General features: G+C 35.3%; 1 protein-coding gene across 2 annotated transcripts in view; it reads right to left on the bottom strand.

Moving 5' to 3' along the window:
- Dcdc1 (doublecortin domain containing 1) overlaps positions 1 to 19,038 on the bottom strand; it is a 485,491-nt gene that overhangs the window by 37,488 nt on the left and 428,965 nt on the right. For both annotated transcript variants that reach the window (XM_040284557.2, XM_078046288.1), the window contains 4 exons: positions 17,812 to 17,982; positions 12,318 to 12,503; positions 10,681 to 10,884; positions 8,918 to 9,110 (listed from right to left, as the gene is read on the bottom strand). In XM_040284557.2, the coding sequence (XP_040140491.2) occupies positions 8,918 to 9,110; positions 10,681 to 10,884; positions 12,318 to 12,503; positions 17,812 to 17,982 (754 nt within the window). The remainder of the gene's footprint in view (positions 1 to 8,917; positions 9,111 to 10,680; positions 10,885 to 12,317; positions 12,504 to 17,811; positions 17,983 to 19,038) is intronic.

Raw genomic sequence — 19,038 nt, 5'->3', positions numbered from 1 at the left:
TTGGACCTTTAAAAAATTTTATTCTACTCTTTCTAATTTTTTTATCTTCCCTTTTCACTTTATTATCTTCTTTTTTAATTTTAATTTTTAAGAATCTTTTTATCATATTATATATTTTCCTCTTTCTTTTCTGTTATGATGATTGCTGCTATTGTTGTTATCTTATTTTTATATGGTTTATATAGTTATATATTTACTTATTTAGTGGAGATGGGGATCAAGCCTGGGAATTCATATACATTGGGTGATCTGACACTTAGCTACACTGAAGTCTACCTGAGTGGAATTGTACCTTGTTCCAGATACAACCAAATCCTGGTTAAACCTTGGTGGATGCTTCAACTTAAAAGAATGGAGACAAAAGTCTCCAGGTGGTGACTAGTCCTCAAGGGGCACAGGTAGGGGCTTATGACATCCCATTCCTTGATAGTCATATCACAGAAATAACCAATAGAAATAAAACAACTCCTGTGGACACTTCGTCTATGAGGTCCTCAGCATTGGCTGTCATCATACCTGTCATATCACACATTGCTAACAAGATTGGATGTGAGTGTCACAGAGGAGGAGCTGTGATCCCAGTCCCTACCTCTCCATATGAAACGTCAGAAACTGCACCATTGTCTGAACAGGTAATCTTCAGGCCCTTCACCTCAGTTGAAACATCCTGTATCAGAAATACTTTTCAAGTAACAGAGCCATAATCGACAGTGCACATGGCAATACCCACCACCTGACAGGGCAACCCCTTCCATTGCAGGAGTAACCACAGAAAGTGAATTCCATATCATCTGCCATCTACATATACCACACCTATCTAAATTACCAAAGTGACCCCACTCTTGGAAGACCATTAGAGAAAGTAGGTCCCTTAGGCTCTGATACATTATGTCAAAACCCACTAATCACAGCAAAGAAGCTGCAGGGAGATTAAACTATGAGGTCTAATGGAATTAAATTCAACATTACAAAACAAATACCCTAATATGTATCATCAGAAGGCCTCATATAAAAGTGAGAGAAGTTTCCATTTCAATAAATGTGCAAATCTCAATACAGAAACACAAGAAATATGAAAGCTACAAAGTAAGTATTATCAAATTTAAAAAAAGAAATAATTTCTTCACCTTATCTACCATAATGGAATGAAACCAGAAATCAACAGCAAGAGAAATTGCAGAAATTAGACAGAAACATGGAGATTGACCAACATCCTATTAGGTGAACTGGGTCATTGAAGAAATCAGAGGGAAATTTTTAAAATCTTGAATCAAATAAAAATTGCAACCTCATATACCGAAACTTGTGGAATATAACAAAAGCAGCACTGAAAGGGAAGTTTATAGCAAGGAGTGCTGTCATTAAAATAATAGAGGGATCTCAGATAAATAACCTAATAATGCATCTAAAGGTCTTAGAAAAACAAGAACAAACAAGGCCCCAAACCAGTAGAAGGAAAGAAATAATAAGATTAGCGCATAACTCAATGCAATAAAGATTAAAAACAATACAAAGGATTGAATAAACAAAGTTGGTTCTTGAAAAGATAAGTAAAATTTACAAACCCTAAGCTAAACTAATTAAAAGAAAAGGCCCAAATTAAGTTAGACATTAATAAGGAGACATTAAAATAGGCACCATTGAATTTAAAAAGGATCATTAGGGAATATTTTGAAAAACTACTTGCCAACAAATTGGTAAATCTAGAAGAAACTGACAAATTTCTAGACACATAAGATTTACCAAAATCAAACCAAGGGGACATAAAAAACCTAAATAAATCAACATACAGTAATGAGATTGAAGCAGTAATAAAAAGGCTCACAACAAAGAAAAGCCCAGTCCCAGATGGATTCACTGCTGAATTTCATCAGACTTTTAAAGAAGAACTAATCCCAATGCTCCTCAAAAGATTCCATAAACTATAAAGTGAGTGGGCTCTTCTACACTCATTCAATGAAGTCAATATTATCCTACTACCAAAACCTAATGACACATCAAATAAAGAAAATTATACACCAATATCCCTGATGGATATATATGCAAAAAGTCTAAATAAAATACTTGCAAGCCAAATTTTACAGCACATTTCAAAATGATGATCAAGTTGATTTCATTCCAGAGATGCAAGGATAGTTCAACATATGCAAATCAATAAATGTAATACAGCACAAAAATAGAATCAGGGATAAAAATACATGATAATTTCACAAAAAGTCTTTGACCAAATTCAATATCCCTTTGTGATGAAAGTCCTGAATAAACAGGGGATAGAAGAATCATACCTCAACAAAATAAAGACTCTTTATGACAAAACCATAGCCAACATCATACTGCATAGACAAAACTGACAGTATTTCCTCCAAGATCAGGATCAAGTGTCCACTCTCACTACTCTTATTCAATATAATGCTCAAAATTTCAATCAGAGCACACATAAGAAAGAGAAATAAAATAAAAGCCATACTAATAGGAAAGGAGGATGTTAAATTATCTGTTGATGATATGATTCTATACAGAGAAAGTTCTAAAGACTCTACCAAAAGACCTTTAGAATTGACAAATTCAGTAAAGTTGCAGGACACAAAAGCAATATACTAAAATCAGTAGCTCTTCTGTATCCCAATGATAAAGTTGCTGAGAAAGAAATCAAGAAATTCACAATAGCCACAAAAGTATACACAAAATACCTAGGAATAAAACTAAAAGATGGAAGTTATCTACAGTGAAAATTACCAAACACTAAAAAAAAAAAAAAAAAAAAAAAACTGAGAAAAACAGTAGAAGGTGGAAAGACTTACCATGTTCATGGATTGAAAGGAATAATTGTTTAAATTGCCACACTACCCAAAGCAACCTACAGATTCAATGTAATTCTCAACCAAATACCAATGATATTCTTTCTTAAAACAAGAGAAAAAATCCTAAAATTTATATGGAAGCACAAAAACCCTGAACAGCTAAATCGATCTTGATCAAAAAGAACAATTTGGAGGCATCACAATACCTAATTTTAAGACATACTACAGAGCCATAATAACAAAACAGCATATTGCCATAAAAGTAGATATGTAAATAAACTAGGAAAAAAATGAGGACACAAAAATGAATCTACACATCTTTAGTCAACCAATTCTTGGCAAAGCTATCAAAAACACTCATTGTGAAAGGACCATCTCTTCAACAAATGGTGCTGGGAAAACTGGATATTCACACGTAGAAGATTAGAACTAACCCTCATCTCTCACCCTGTAAAAAATCAACTAAAAATAGATCAAAGAGCTAATGTTAGAACTATAACTCTGAAACTACTAGAAGAAAACAGGAGAAACATTTCAAGCCATTGGCAGAAGCAATGGTTTCCTGGATGGAACTCTAGTAGCTCAGAAAATAAAAACAAGAATTAACACATGGGATTACATCAAGTAAAAAGCTTCTGACAGCAAATGAAACATTAAACAGAGTTAAGACACAATCTCCAAAATGGGAAAAAATCTTTGTCAGCATCTGATGGAATATTAAAATCCAGAATACATGAAAAACTCAAATCAACGAAAAGTAATACAAACAAAAATGACATAATATACATGTCTCAAAAGATATACAAATGGTCAATAAATATATGAATGCTCAATAACTTTAGACATCAGAGCAATGCAAATCAAAACTGTAGTGAGATCCCATTTCACCATAGATACTATGGTTATTATCAAAAACCAAACAAGGAGATCTAAGATAGCATACTAGAGGGAGGATGCATTCCTTGTTGCTCTGTGACATGGGATTCAGGCAGAGGAAATACTGGTTCTCTGCAAGAGCTCTCTCTGCCCACTCCCCTGCTCTTTGACCTCTGTTTGTCTACTGTGAACATTAGCCCTTTGCCAGTATATCACCAGCCTTTTGCATGCAGATATCTTCCTGACACTGCCAACTGCCCACTGGCTGCCTGTTTGCCTGCCTTTAGCCTGCCCATCACCCTCTGCCTGACATCCATCCACTGAATACCCACTGTTTGCCTTCAGACTGCCCACAGACTGCCTGAGGAGTGCCTGCTGCCTGTTGCTGCCTAGAAATCCATTTTCAGGGTACCCACAGGTTTGGTCACATGCAGCTGCTGCCATGTGAGACACTGGCCAGGGCCTGGAAATCCAGGGCTAAGAGGCCTGAAGGTTTGTTGTTGCCATCTCTGGGTGTGGCTGCCTTAGCCTGGGGACACCAACCAGGGCCTGGATCTGTGCAGGTCTGGTTGCATCTGGGGTCTTCCTGCTGGGTGTGCTAATGGCCTCCATCTGGCTGCCTCTTTGCAGGGTCACTCCTTTGTGTGAGTGCATCCATGGCGGTCTCTGTGCAAGATGGAACAGCATCAATATCTTGGAGCTACAGCAAGGCAGAGCCTGGGGAATCTGAAGTCCAGGTCCATCAGATTGCAGCTGGGAATATGTGGGTCAGTCTTGGCCTGAAAACCCTGGAAAGCTGGAGACCAGAGACAGTTCCCTGGACAGGGCATGGGGGTGGAGAGTATAGGTTGGAGACCCTAGAGAAAACAGGACTCTCTCCAGCTCAGTGAGTCCTGAAATGCATGGGGACAGGAGGGACCAGCTATAACAAGTGGGACATCTTGCTATCAGCTAGCCCAGCCATCGAGCAAATACACTTTCTTCTCAGCACCACATGGATTCTCCTCTAAAACAGACGGGATGTTATGCCACAAAGCAACTCGTAGCAAATATAATAATAATAATAATAATAATAACAATAATAATAATAATAATAATAGAAATACTACCCTGCATTCCATCAGATTATAACAGAATGAAACTAAAATCAATGATAAAATAAAAAATAGAAGCTACTCCAAAACCTGGAGACTAAATAACATGCTATTGAATGACAAATGGATAGCAGAAGAAATCATGGAGGAAATGAATAAAATACTTAGAGGTAAGTGAGTACACCAATACAGCATATCAAAATCCCTGGGACATTATGAAGGCAGTGATAAGAGGAAAATTCATTGCATTGAGCTCATTCAATAAAAGAGTAAATAGTCAACAAATAAATGACCAAATATTATATCTTAAAACCCTAGTAAAAGAACAAATCAACAACACAAGCAGAAGAAGACAGGAAATAATTAAAATCAGAGCTGAAATCAATGAAATTTAAACAAAAGAAACAATTCAAAAACTTGACAAAATTAAAAGTTGTTTCTTTGAATAAATAAATAAAATTGATAAACCCTTAGCTACACTAATTAAGACAAAACTCAAATTATTAAAATTCATGATTAAAAAGGTAAATATCACAACATACACTACTGAAATGCAGAAGATTAATAGAAACTATTTTGAAAATTTATACTCCAATAACAGAAAATCTTGAAGACATCAACAAATTTCTAGAGACACATGAACTATCCAAACAGAATCAAGAGGACATGCATAATTTAAATCAATTTTAAGCAATGAAATAGGAGATGCCATCAAAAGTCTACCAACCAAGAAAAGCCCAGGACCAGACGCATTCTCAGCCAAGTTCTACACAATCTTCACAAAAGAATTAGCACCAATATTCCTCAAATTATTGCATGAAATAGAAAAGGAGGGAACCCTTCCAAACTCATTCTATGAGGCTAGTAACACCCTGATACCAAAACCAGACAAAGACACATCAAGGGAAGAAAACTTTAGACCAATGTCCCTAATGCAAAAATTCTCAATAACATTCTGACAAATCGCATGCAAAATATATTTTAAAAATAGTGCACCACGTTCAAGTGGAGTTCATTCTAGGGATACAAGGTTGGTTCAACATATGGAAATTTATAAATATAAATAACAAAAATAGTATGGTATTGGTACCAAAGTAGACATATAGACCAATGGTACAGAATAGAAGACACAGAGACAAACTCACATAAGTAGAGTTATCTCACATTAGACAAAGGCTCCAAAAACATACACTGGAGAAAAGATAACCTCTTCAACAAATGGTGCTTGGAAAACTGGAAATCCATATGGAGAAAAGTAAAATCAAACCTCTATCTCTCATCCTGCACAAAAATCAATTCAAATTGGTTCAAAGACTTAGGAACTAGAACAGAGACCCTGTGGCTAACAGAAGAAAAAATAGGACCAAATCTTTACCATGTCGGCTTAGGAACTGACTTCCTTAACTAGGACTCTAAAGTGTAATAAGTAAAATAAAGAATCAATAAATAGGATGAATTCAAACTAAAAAGCTTCTCGGCAAAGGAAACAATCAATAACACGAAGAGAGAGCCCACAGAATGGGAGGAAATCTTTACTACATGCACCTCAGATAGAGCACTAATCTCCAGGATATATAAAGAAGTTAAAAAACTCAGTACCAACAAACAAATACCCAATCAGTTAGATGGGTTAAGGAGCTGAACAGATACTTTACAGAAAAAGAAATACAATTGATCAACAAGTATATGGGAAAATGTTCATCATCTCTAGCAATTAGAGAAATGCAAATCAAAACTACTCTAAAATTTCATCTGATTCCAGTCAGAATGGCAATTATCAAGAATACAAGCAATAATAAGTGTTGACAAGGAATTGGGGAAAAGGTACACTAATATATTGCTGGTGGCACTGCAAATTAGTGCAACCACTATGGAAAGCAGTATGGAGATTGCTTAGAAAACTTAGAATGGAACCACTATTTGACCCAGCTATCTCACTCCTCAGTTTATACCCAAAATATTTAAAATCAGCATTTAGATGTAGCCATCTAAATGTTTATAGCAGCTCAATTCACAATAGTTAAATGATGGAACCGATCTCAATGCCCTTCAACAGATGAATGGATAAAGAAATTGTGGTATATATACACAACAGAATATTACTCAGTCTTGAAGAAGAATGAAATCATGGCATTTGCAGGTAAATGGATGGAGTTGGAGAATATCATGTTAAGTGAAATAAGCCAAACCCTAAAAAAAAAAGGCTGATTATTTTCTCTGATAAGCAGATGTTGATCCATAATGGGGTTGGGGGAAGAATGAAGAAACTTTGGATTGTGCAAAGGGAGTGAGGGGAGGGGAGGAGGTGTGGGGACTGGGTGAATGGTGGAATGGACATTATATACATGTATGATTATACTACTGGTGTGACTCTGCACCATGTTCAGCCAGAGGAAGGAGAAGTTGTGCTCTATTTGTGTACAGAGTGTCAAAATGCATTCTGCTGTCATGTATAACTAATTAGAACAAATTAAAAAATAAAAAATGCATTCCAAATTTATCAATGATGTAAGAATAAAAATAAAATAAATAAAATTACTTCTACAAAAAAAAAGAGAACAATTGCTGGCAAAGATATAGGGAAAAAAAACCTTATATACTGTTTGGGGGGATGTAAATTAGTATAGACATTATAAAAAAAACAGTATGGAGGTCTCTTTTTCAAAAAACTAAAAGTAGAACCACCATATGACCAGACTACACCACTCCTGGGTATAAATCTGAGGGAAATAAGGTCAGTATACAAAAGAGACACCTGCAAACCCATGTTTATTGTGGCACTATTCACATTAGCCAAAATATGAAATCAGCCTAGGTGCTCCTCAACATCTAATGGATGAATGGATAAAGAAATGATGAGCTATATACACAATGAACTATTATTCATCTATAAAGAAGAATAAAATCTGTCATTTGCATGAAAATGGATGGAACTGGAGGACATCATGTCAAGTGAAATTATTCAAACAATATCACAAACTTTCTCTTTTATGTGGAAACAATAAAATGTAACCTGAAAATAGAGAGGGACTTTTAGAGGCTAGTAAAGGGGGGAAGAGGGATGTTGATAGATGTAGAGGGAAGGTGGAAACATCAATGCACAATATATGCCATATGGCAATGATACAAGAAACTCATTCAATTAAATGTATGAATAAAAAGAAAAAATATATACATATTCTATACAAACACAACTGCTGCAAACCTAACTACATAGTACATATCAGCAGCAACCACAGCAACAAAAATAAATAATATTCTATACAGAATAATAATAACTAATATTCATTGAATGCCTAGATAAACATTAACCAGGCATTGTTCTAAGAAAAAAAATACATACACGTATATATGTATCTACATGTATGTATATGAGTATGTACACTTTTATTAATATATTTATTAATACTTTTATTAATATATTTATCAAGCGAATATGTGTATTGTGTATTTCTGTGGTGTGGGTATGTGAGTGCTGTGGTATGAATGTGTCCCCTCCAGAAAAATTCCGATATTAAAATTTAATGGTCAATGTGATGGTCTCTGAAAGTGGGACCTTCAAAGGTGAATGGGTTGACGGTCCTTACTAAAGAGGCTTCACACAGTGTTTGGCTCTCCTGCCGTCTATCCTGCCTCCTGAGAACATAGCACTTCTCCCCTCTGGAGAATGCAACCCTCATCAGAAAACCAAACCTGCCAGGGCCTTGATTCTAGACTTCCAGCTTCAGAAGCTGTGAGAAGTAAATACTTATTCTTTATAAATCAACCAGTTACTGGATCTATAGTACTCAGTTATAGTAGCATAAAATGAACTAAGATAACATTCAAGGGAAAATTCTATATATGGTTTTTATTTCAAGTCAGTCCTTAAAAACACTCTTACAAATGAGAAAACTGAGGTACATAGTGGTTAAAAACTTTCCCAAAAGCCACTGAACAAGTGACAGAGCTAGAACTTGAACCTTAGTATTCTGGCTCCAAAAACCAAGTTGATAACCCAAGTTATGCCTTGGAGAATCTCATTGAGACTCTTAAATCAGTTACAATAGTAGCTGGTTGTGATTTTAAAACTCTAGAAGAGGTGATTGAAAGAATCTCATTTAACTTTTTCATGATTGAACATAAGCAGAAGCATTGTCCACATACTTTTAGCAGTCATCTCTTCTGTTCCAACAGGAGTGGAGCCTGTCTTTTGTTCTTCAGAGTCTCTCTGCATAAAGGATTCATTTAGAGCCCATAAAACCAAATCACGCAAGGTAAAAACTGTGGTTCCATCTCTGGTGTATACTTTGGAAGCTGCTCTGGAAAGCCCAAGCTGTCCTGTGCATTCTGTAAGAAGCTAAACAACACAGTCTGTGAAGGACTGACATGAACTAGTGATAGAATTGGGAATAATAAAGAAGAGCTCACCTTTCAGAAATCTGAGAAAATCTTTTTTTTTTTTTAAGAGAGAGTGAGAACCTTTTAATATTTTATTTCTTAGTTTTCGGCAGACACAACATCTTTGTTTGTATGTGGTGCTGGGGATCGAACCCGGGCCTCGCGCATGCTAGACGGGCGCGCTACCACTTGAGCCACATCCCCAGCCCCTGAGAAAATCTTTTAACTTGAGAAAATACAGATCTGAGTAACTACTAATCTTGACTGTGTGTGTGTGTGTGTGTGTGTGTGTGTGTGTGTGTGTGTAATAGCAGTAGTAGGGATTAAAACAAGGACTCATACATGCTAAGCAACCATTTTACTCCTGAGCTACATCACCTTCCCAGATCTTGATTTTTGATTAGTAATGATTTCTAATATTAGATTGTTCTATACCATTTTATATTAGTCTAATCCCACTGTGAAAATTCCTAGCTCTAAAAATGTAACATAGCAACTGATGTATGTTAATACATTTTAGCCTCAGAGTACTTTCCAAGGAATGTCCAATCGAGAAATCTACTTTCAATTTTGTTGCTTGATAAGGTATAAAATTATTGTAATATTTCATATTGATGAACTGCTCAAAAATAAATGAGTAGTTAACTTTTAAACCAAGATATGACATGTATTATTACCACCATTTGGTAGATGAGAAAACAGAATGAAAAGGCTAATATTTTTTCCCAAGACCATAAAAGACAGTATGGATCCCTGAGTGAATCTTCAAGTCACTAATTTCTGTACTTTGTTTAGTTTACTGAACAACAATATTTCAATTAAAAATCCATTTATTTTTCAACCAAAGAGGTGAGTGGATAAATAAGTACTGTTTGTAAAGAAGTTCCAATGAGAACTTCATCTCATATTTAACATCACCTGTAAAATATGTTACTGAAGTATTAATCTTAATGCACAGACAGGATGATCATCAAACCTGGAAAGACAAATCTGGGTTTGGGCCTTCTGGACTCTCCTTCAATCCTGTGTCTATGTGTTCTAAGACAGACCACACAGTTCCTCTTAACACAATCCCTTCTTCTCCAATTTGAAAATGAAGCACCCTATCAACAAATAAGCACTCTAGTGCTCCACATGATAAACAAGGTGGCATCTCTTAGATCACTCAGATGACATAAAATCGGAAGTTGGCTTGGGAAGGAGGGAAGAAAATGACATCGTTCTTGATAAGAATGAAGAAAATTGGGTAGTTTTACTTTTTCTCCTTTTATATCTTTGCTTTGGAGCCAATTTAAAAAAACACATTCTGATTTTTAAAAAAATTTTCTAAGTCTATCCAAAGAAATACAATAAAAAATAATGCCTTTAAGGAAACAGGGATCTCAATCTCATCAGCTTAAATTGGTAAACCTGGCCAGGGACATTTATCACTCAATCTCATATTTTTTTTTTCTTATCAGGAGAATCACCATTATCATTACCTCTGAGGATATAAGCAGCATTTAAGTAAGCAGCATTAAGTCACCTACCATGGGGAATGTTCCAGCCACAATTAACTTCCCATTACGATATCCATCCCCGTTTTTGTACGCGATTATTTTCACTGCCTTCTGGTGTGTGGCTGCTATACCACTGTGACACACAGCTTGCATGCAGGTCTTCGTCCGTAAAGATAATAGGAGTTCTTCATAATAACTTAGAGTTTTGTCAGCCTCGTAAGATGATAAGTCAGCCTGATTCATTTAAAAAAATTGTACATTTATACATTTATACAAACCTTTAAGTTTTTGTTTTTTATTTGGGCATCATTCAGTCTCAGTTCAATGAGTGTGTGTGTGTGTGTGTGTGTGTGTGTGTGTATGTGTGTGTGTGTTTGTGTGAGTGTGTGTGTGATATTTAAATTTTGCAATGGTCACTTCATGTACTATAGATACCAGATGCTATAATGGGAAGGACACTGGAAATCTTAAGTTCTTTTTCCGTCCCTGACACCAAGTTACTAGGTGACTTCTGAGCATCTGGTCTGTTTGGGGCATTCTCTATTTATTTTATTTGAGGTCAATGTCACATTTTTTGTTTCTTTTGCTTTCACCTGTGACAGGAGATGGCAGCAGGGCCAAGGACAGCCTGGGATCAAAGTAAGAGGACACAATACCACCACTGACATTCCCTCAATTTTTGACTTTGGAATGATGCCATCCTATGGTGGAAGATGCTGATGAAAGGAGGGGAATGGGAACAGTGTTGAGCACACGGTAATGAAGGGGTGAGAGCCACTTCATCCCTAACTAGGATGCTGCCCTGAGGGAAAAGCTGTCTGAGATGCTATAACTCTGAGGATCTTGGTAATCAGCTCCTTCAAACCAAATGCCCTCTGGCTTCTCAGAGGACTGATTCCTTTCTCCTTTAGATATTGTTTCAGTGGATGCTTACAGGTGGCACAATGTGGCTGGGAATTAGGAGATGAGCAGATCTGGAGATGGGGCAGGTCAGCCTTGAGAGGACAGGCTGGAGGGTGCCCATCTTTTGGGACTTGCTCCTTTATATTCAGGTATGCAAGTTCCCTCAGCTTTTTTCACTTCTAAACTTGAAGGGAGGATCTCTTAAATAGTACCATTTCAAATTAAGGCCACACAAAAGTAGCAGAGGATTTTGTTTGTTTGGTTTTTGTTTTCAGTTTTTCATCTCCAAGAACTCTAAATAGCATTAGACATGGATGTGTGAATTCAGGCACCCAACCTGAATAGTTAACAACAACATGTCAAATTCCCCCTGAAATGCTCCATGCTCATCAAAGAAGTTTACCCTGTGGATACAGGTAAAAAAGCTGTTCCACTAAGTAAAGATCTGCAGTTATTTCCTCAACTAAAAATGACACAGAGAACAGGGGAAAGTGTCAGCAAATTAAAGCTGCAGAAGTGCCCAATTAACTTCACAGGGTGAATGGAACTATTAATAGACAATGTATTTTAAATTACAGTGGGGAAAAGGAAATCAATGCAAGCAGGATGTGTTAAGGGAGAATGAATTGGATGAGTGGAGATGCATCTGAGGAGGATGAATTGGATGAGTGGAAATAAACTTGAATGCAAGGCAGATAATAAATACATCAAAGTTTCCAAACTGTTGACACATGTACATTAGCAGAATTCAGATCATTACACACCTTGACCACACTGATGACCTTGAAAGGCCCTTGTGATAGGGGCTTCTGGGTCTTGGAGCCTGAAACACAGAGGAATGGAACCCCTGGAAGCAACTGTTTCAGTCTCTTCTCTGGTCTCATGCATTGTCCACAAGCCAGGCAGAGCATCATTTTCCTCTTTCCACCAGCTGAGAGATAATAGTATCCCTTAAACAGGAAATAAAGGCATTTTTATATAGGTACATCTGAATTATGATAGCATTCCATAGAACTCTTTAGAATATAAATAGAGCACCTTTATCATCACCAAATGCTAAATTTGAAATCACAACATTAATGCATTATTTCCCTCCCTAAAAATTACATTCTCAAGAAAATAATTTCCAAATTTGTAATGACAATTCAGCACCAATGAACACAACCTGTGCCCAGAATCAAGATTTCATGAAAAATGGTCAGTTCCAAGTTTGAGTCAGAAAATATACAATGTAAGCAAGGGAAAGAAAAAAGTTCTCCCAGAGTAAACAAATTGTGTCAAAAAGACATGGAAGTCAATATGAGGAAGCCCCTTCTGCTCAAAAAACAATAATTTGGGGATAACATAAAGAACAATAATGGCAACATTTTGCATATGTTTGAATATGAAAAATTCAATGAGTTCACAATGATTGTATTAATAGAAGTAAAACAAACAAAAAAACCCAAACAAATAAAAACAAATCTACAACCTATTGGACAACATTGGCAATAAGCTTGCACCTATTTATAACTCTGAAAACCGGCCATGAAAGAGTATGGCAGATTATTTCCAAAGACAGCCACAATAAAACCATTCCAAACTTGTGTTCATGGTCATTTGATGTATGACTTCACTGTTCCTTCAACAGAGAGGAAGTGTTTCTTTATCCTTATTTCTTTTCCTTGAAGAAGGGAAAGGGCGTACTACTGGCTTCACCCATTGTAGCACTAGCAAATGCAAGACAAGCAGATGTATAAGTAGTACTTGCACATTAGTGCTTATTCTTTTTGGGTTACAGTAGGAACCCTAAGACTACAATGTGAGCAAACTTGAGCTAGCCTTTCCAAGAAATCCAGAGATTGAAGAATCAATGCCCCTAGCTAAGAGCCTACCATCCACCAGACATGTAAGGGAGGCCATCTGTGATCATTCACTCCTCACAGAGCCACCAAACTACTGAAGGAGCACCAGATGACTAGAGCCATACTAGTGACCTGGGAAAGACCAACAGATCTGTTCTTCATAATTTTCCTGAAATATTTCCTAACTGGAATCACAGAGTTTAAGTTATTTCAATCAAAAGTTAAATGTTCTTTTGCCTAATTGCTCTGGCTAGAGACTTGAGGACTATTGAGAATAAAAGTGGTAAAAGTGGGTATCCCTGTCTTGTTTCTGTTTTTAGAGGAATGCTTTTAGTTTTTCTCTATTTAGAACAATGTTGGCCTTGGGTTTGTCATACAGCTTTTACAAAGTTAAGGTATGGTCATTTTATTCCTATTTTTTCCTAGTGTTAATTATGAATGGATGCTGTATTTTGTCAAATGCTTTTTCTATATCCATTGAGATGATCATGTGATTCTTGTCTTTAAGTCTATTGATGTGGTGCGTACATTTAGTGATTTCTGTATGTTGAACCAACCGTGCATGCCTGGAATGAAACCCACTTGATTATAGTGCAGAATCTTTTCAGTGTGTTTTGCCAGCATTTTATTAAGAATTTTTGTATCTATGTTCATCAGGGATATTGGTTTGAAGTTTTCTTTCCTTGTCGTGTCTTTGTCTGCTTTTGGCATAAGGGTGATATTGACTTCATTGAATGAGTTTGGAAGGGTTCTCTCCTTTTCTATTTTATGGAATAATTGGAGGAGGGTTGGTATTTATTTAAAGGTTTGGTAGAACTTGGCTGAGAATCCATCTAGTTCTGAACTTTTCTTTGCTGGTAAGTTCTTGATTACTTCTTCAATCTTGTTATTTGAAATTGATTTATTTACATTTTCTATATCCTCCTGGTTCAGAGTGAGTAAGTGTTATGTTTTTAGGAATTTATCAATGTTTTCAGTATTTTCTAACTTATTTGAGTACAGATTTTCAAAACAGCTTCTGATTATCTTCTGTATTGAAGTAGTGTCTGTGATGATATTTCCATTTTCATCATGGATTTTAGTAATTTGCATTTTTAAGGAGTTAAAATCAGAATACTTCAGTGACACAGCCACATCAATGTTTATTGAAGCTCAATTCACAATAGCTAAGTTATGAAAGCAGCCTAGGTGTCCTTCAATAGATGAATGGATAAAGAACATGTGGTATATATACACAATGGAGTATTACTCAGCCATAAAGAAGAATCACTTTATAACATTTGCCAGCAAATGGATGGATCTGAAGACTATCATGCTAAGTGAAGTAAGCAAAAATCAAAGGTAGAATGTTATCTCTGATATTTGGAAGCTAATTCACAATAAAGCAGGTGGTGAGGGGAAGAGTAGACATGCCATAGATTAGACAATGGGAATGGAAGGAAAGGAGCAGGGATAAGTAAAGGAGAGACAGTGGAATGAATCTGGCATGTACATATATGAAGTTTCCCATGTACATATATAAAAAAAACACAGAAAATCCCACCACCATGTACAACCATAAGAATGAAACTCTACCATTGGTCTACATGTCTATTTTGGTGTCAATACCATACCATTTTTGTTACTATACTTTGTGCTATAGTTTAAGGTCTGGTATTGTGATGCCTTCTGCTTCACTCTTCTTGCTAAGGATTGTTTTGGCTATTATGGGTATCTTGTTTCTCCAAATGAATTTCATGCTTGTTTTTTCTATTTCTATAAGGAATGATGATGGGATTTTAATAGGAATCACATTGAATTTGTATTTGTATAGTGCTTTGGGTGGTATGGCTATTTTGACAATATTAATTTTGCCTTTCCAAGAACATGAGAGATCTTTCCATCTTCTAAAATCTTCTTCAATGTCTTTCTTTAGTGTTCTGTAGTTTTCATCATAGAGGTCTTTCACCTCTTTTGTTAAGTTGATTCTCAATTTTTTTTGGAGGCTATTGTGAATGGGGTAGTTTTCCTAATTTCTCTTTCAGAGGATTTGTCATTAATGTGTAGAAATATATTTGATTTATGGGTATTGATTTTATATCCTGCTACTTTGCTGAATTCATCAATTAATTCTAGTTTTCAGTTGAAGTTTTTTTTTTGATTCTCTAAGTACAGAATCATGTCATCAGCAAATAATGATAGTTTGAATTCTTTTCCTATTTGTATCTTTTTAATTTCTTTTATCTGTTTAATTGCTCTGGCTAGTGTTTCCAGGACTATGTTGAATAGAAGTGGTGAAAGAGGGCATCCCTGTCTTGTCCCAGTTTTTAGAGGGAAAGTTTCCAATTTTTTTCCATTTAGAATGATGTTGGCTTTGGGTCTAGAGTAGATAGCTTTTACAATGTTGAGGTATGTTCCTACTATCTCCAGTTTTTCAGTGTTACAAACATGAAAGGATGCTATATTTTATCAAATTCTTTCTCTGCATCAATCGATATAATCATATAATTCTTTAAGTCTACTGATGTGATGAATTATATTTATTGATTTTCATATATTGAACCAACCTTGTATCCCTGGAATAAACTTCACTTGATTATGGTGCACTATTTTTTTAAATATGATTTTGTACGCGATTTGCCAGAATTTTTTTGAGAAGTTATCTCATACTAGACAAAGGTACCAAAACCATACATTGGAGAAAAGATAGTCTCTTCAACAAAAGGTGCTGAGAGAACTGAAAATCTATACTCAACAAAATGAAAATAAACCCCTATCTCTAACTATGTGCAAAATTCAATTCAAAGTGGATCGAAGACCTAGGAATTAGACCAGAGACCCTGCACCTAATAGAGGAAAAATTAGGCTCAAATCTTCATTATGTTGGATTACGCCCTGACTTCCTTAAGAAGACTCCTAAAACACAAGAAATAAAATCAATAATTAATAAATGGGATGGGATAAACTAAAAAGCTTCTTCTCAGTAAAAGAAACAATCAATGAGGTGAAGAGAGAGTCTACATTTGGGGAGCAAATTTTTGTCACACACATGTCAGATACAGCAATAATCTCCAGGATATATACAGAACTCAAAAACCTTAACACCAAAAAAAAAAAAAAAAAAAACCCAATTAATAAATGAGCTAAAGAGCTAAAAAGACACTTCTCGGAACTTCTCAGAAGATATACATTCAATCAACAAATATATAAAAAAATGTTAAACATCTCAATTAATTACAGAAATGCAAATCAAAACTAAGATTTCATCTCATGCCAGTCAGAATGGGAGTTACCAAGAATACAGACAACAATAAATGTTGACGAGGATATGGAAAAAAAGACACACTCATATATTGCTGGTGAGACTGTAAATTGGTGCAACCAATCTGGAAAGAAGTATGGAGATTCCTTAGGAAACTTGGAATGGAACCACCATTTGACCCAACTATCCCTCTCTTCAGTCTATACCTAAAGGACTTAAAGTCAGCACATTATAGTAACACAGCTACATCAATGTTTATAGCAGCTCAATTCACAATAGCTAAACTGTGGAAGCAACCTAGATGCCCTTCAATAGATGTATGGATAAAGAAACTGTGGTATATATACACAATGGAATATTACTCAGCATTAAAAGAGAATAAAATTATGCCATTTTGCAAGTAAATGGATGGAGTTGGAGAATATCATGTCAAGCGAAGTAAGCCAATACTAAAAAACCAAAGGCCTGATGTTCTCTCTGATAATGGATGCTGATCCACAATGGGGTGAGGGGGACATTGGGGAAAATGGAGGAACTTTGATTGGGCCAAGAGGAGGGAGGGGTGAGGAAGGGGCATGGGAGCCGGAAAGATGGTAGAATGAGATGGACATCATTACTCTAGGTACATGTCTGACTGCACATATGGTGTGACACTATATTGTGTACAACCAGAGAAATGAAAAGTTGTGCTGAAATTGTATACAATGAATCAAAATGCATTCTGCTGTCATATATACCTAATTTAAATGAATAAATTAATTAATAAAAAAGAATGGGATGCTAAATGGATAAGATATATTCCATGCTTGTAGAATTATATCAAAATGGATTCTGATATCATGAATAACTAAAAAGAACCATTTTTTTTTTAAGAAAAGTCAGTGTTCGAGGGGCTGGAGAGGTAGCTCAGAATTAAAGTGCTTGCCTCGCATATATAAGCTCTGGGTTCAAGGCAAAATCAGAAATTGTCTCAAACCAAGACCAGAACTGGTGATGTAGCTCAGGGGTAGAACACTTGCCTAGAACATGAGGCCCTGGGTTCAATTCTCAGTCCTGTGGGAAACTAGTGATCAAATTTTATGAACATAGCTTTTCTAAGGGAAAAAATCACTTTATTAAATTATCTTATTTTACCATCTTTTTTTTTTCTTTTGGGAAGAAAGAATCACTTACTGGTTGATCAATGTTTTCTCCTTTAATGACAGAAGATGTACAAATACCAGCAAAATTTGCCAATGTGATTTCCTTATCCAAAGTAGTGCTATAAAAGGCCATAAATGTTTTCAAATTTTCCAAGTACTGCCACTTTTGATGGGCAGTTCCATTGTTGTATGGCTTATATTTCTGGAGAAAAAAAGAGAGAAAATATTGTGTCAAATAGACAGGTGAGTTTATGAGATAGCTATAGCAGTCATATTTCATTGCATAAATTCAAAAAGTACAGATAATTATTCACAAATACATTATGCAGTGATAAATATAGTTGATTTTTGGCAATTATATGCATAGATTTTATACTTATAAATATGCATTCTTTGATTTACAAAAATAGAATCACACAATACATACAATTTGAATTGCATTTTTTTTCAATTAACAATATTCCATGAACCTTTTTTTTAACATTTAAAAAAGATATTATCATTTAATTTCAGGAATATTTTATTTTGCTAATCTCCAATAATTAAAACATGTATATTGTTTCTTAAAATTTCCCTGCAATACACAGAAAACAACAGTACTGTAAATAAATCTTTGTATAAATCTATGATAATTTCTTTTTAAAAAATATTTTTGTAGTTATTGATGGACAGAATGCCTTTATTTTAATAAATTGTTTATTTATTTATTTATTTTATATGGTGCTGAGAATTGAACCCAGTGCCTCATGCATGCTAGGCAAGCACTCTACCACGGAGCTCTAGCCCAAGCCCCTATGATAATTTCTTTAGTACAAATTTCTGGAAGAGTTGCTGATAAAAGAAGATTCTATTTTTTGCAGTATTAGGGATTGAATGCACGTCTCACACATGCTAGGTAAGTACTGTACCACTGAGTTGCATCCCAAGTCCAAACTCTGATCATTTTTCAAGATTATGATCTATCACATCGAAATTCTTTCTGGAGAGAACATTTTACTTTATATTTCTAATGGTTGTATATGTATATGAAATAACCCACTTTTCTTATATTCTTGTCCCAAAAGGGCAATATCTTCCCTAAATATGAGCTTAACAAATGAAAAAATAGTACCTTATGAAAAAATAGTACTTGATATTTTAGTTTAAATTTCATTGATATTAAAGGAGACTTTTTCTAAGTAAAGTTAAATAATAATAGAAACAAGATATTTACTTTAATTATAAAAGTTGGCTCAAGTATAAGTAAAACATGTTTCAA

The sequence above is a fragment of the Ictidomys tridecemlineatus genome, chromosome 4 (genome assembly GCF_052094955.1).
Source record: "Ictidomys tridecemlineatus isolate mIctTri1 chromosome 4, mIctTri1.hap1, whole genome shotgun sequence".
Classification (NCBI taxonomy): Eukaryota; Metazoa; Chordata; class Mammalia; order Rodentia; family Sciuridae; genus Ictidomys; species Ictidomys tridecemlineatus.
Note: the sequence above shows the minus strand (reverse complement) of the source record. Positions and strands in the feature narration are given on the sequence as shown.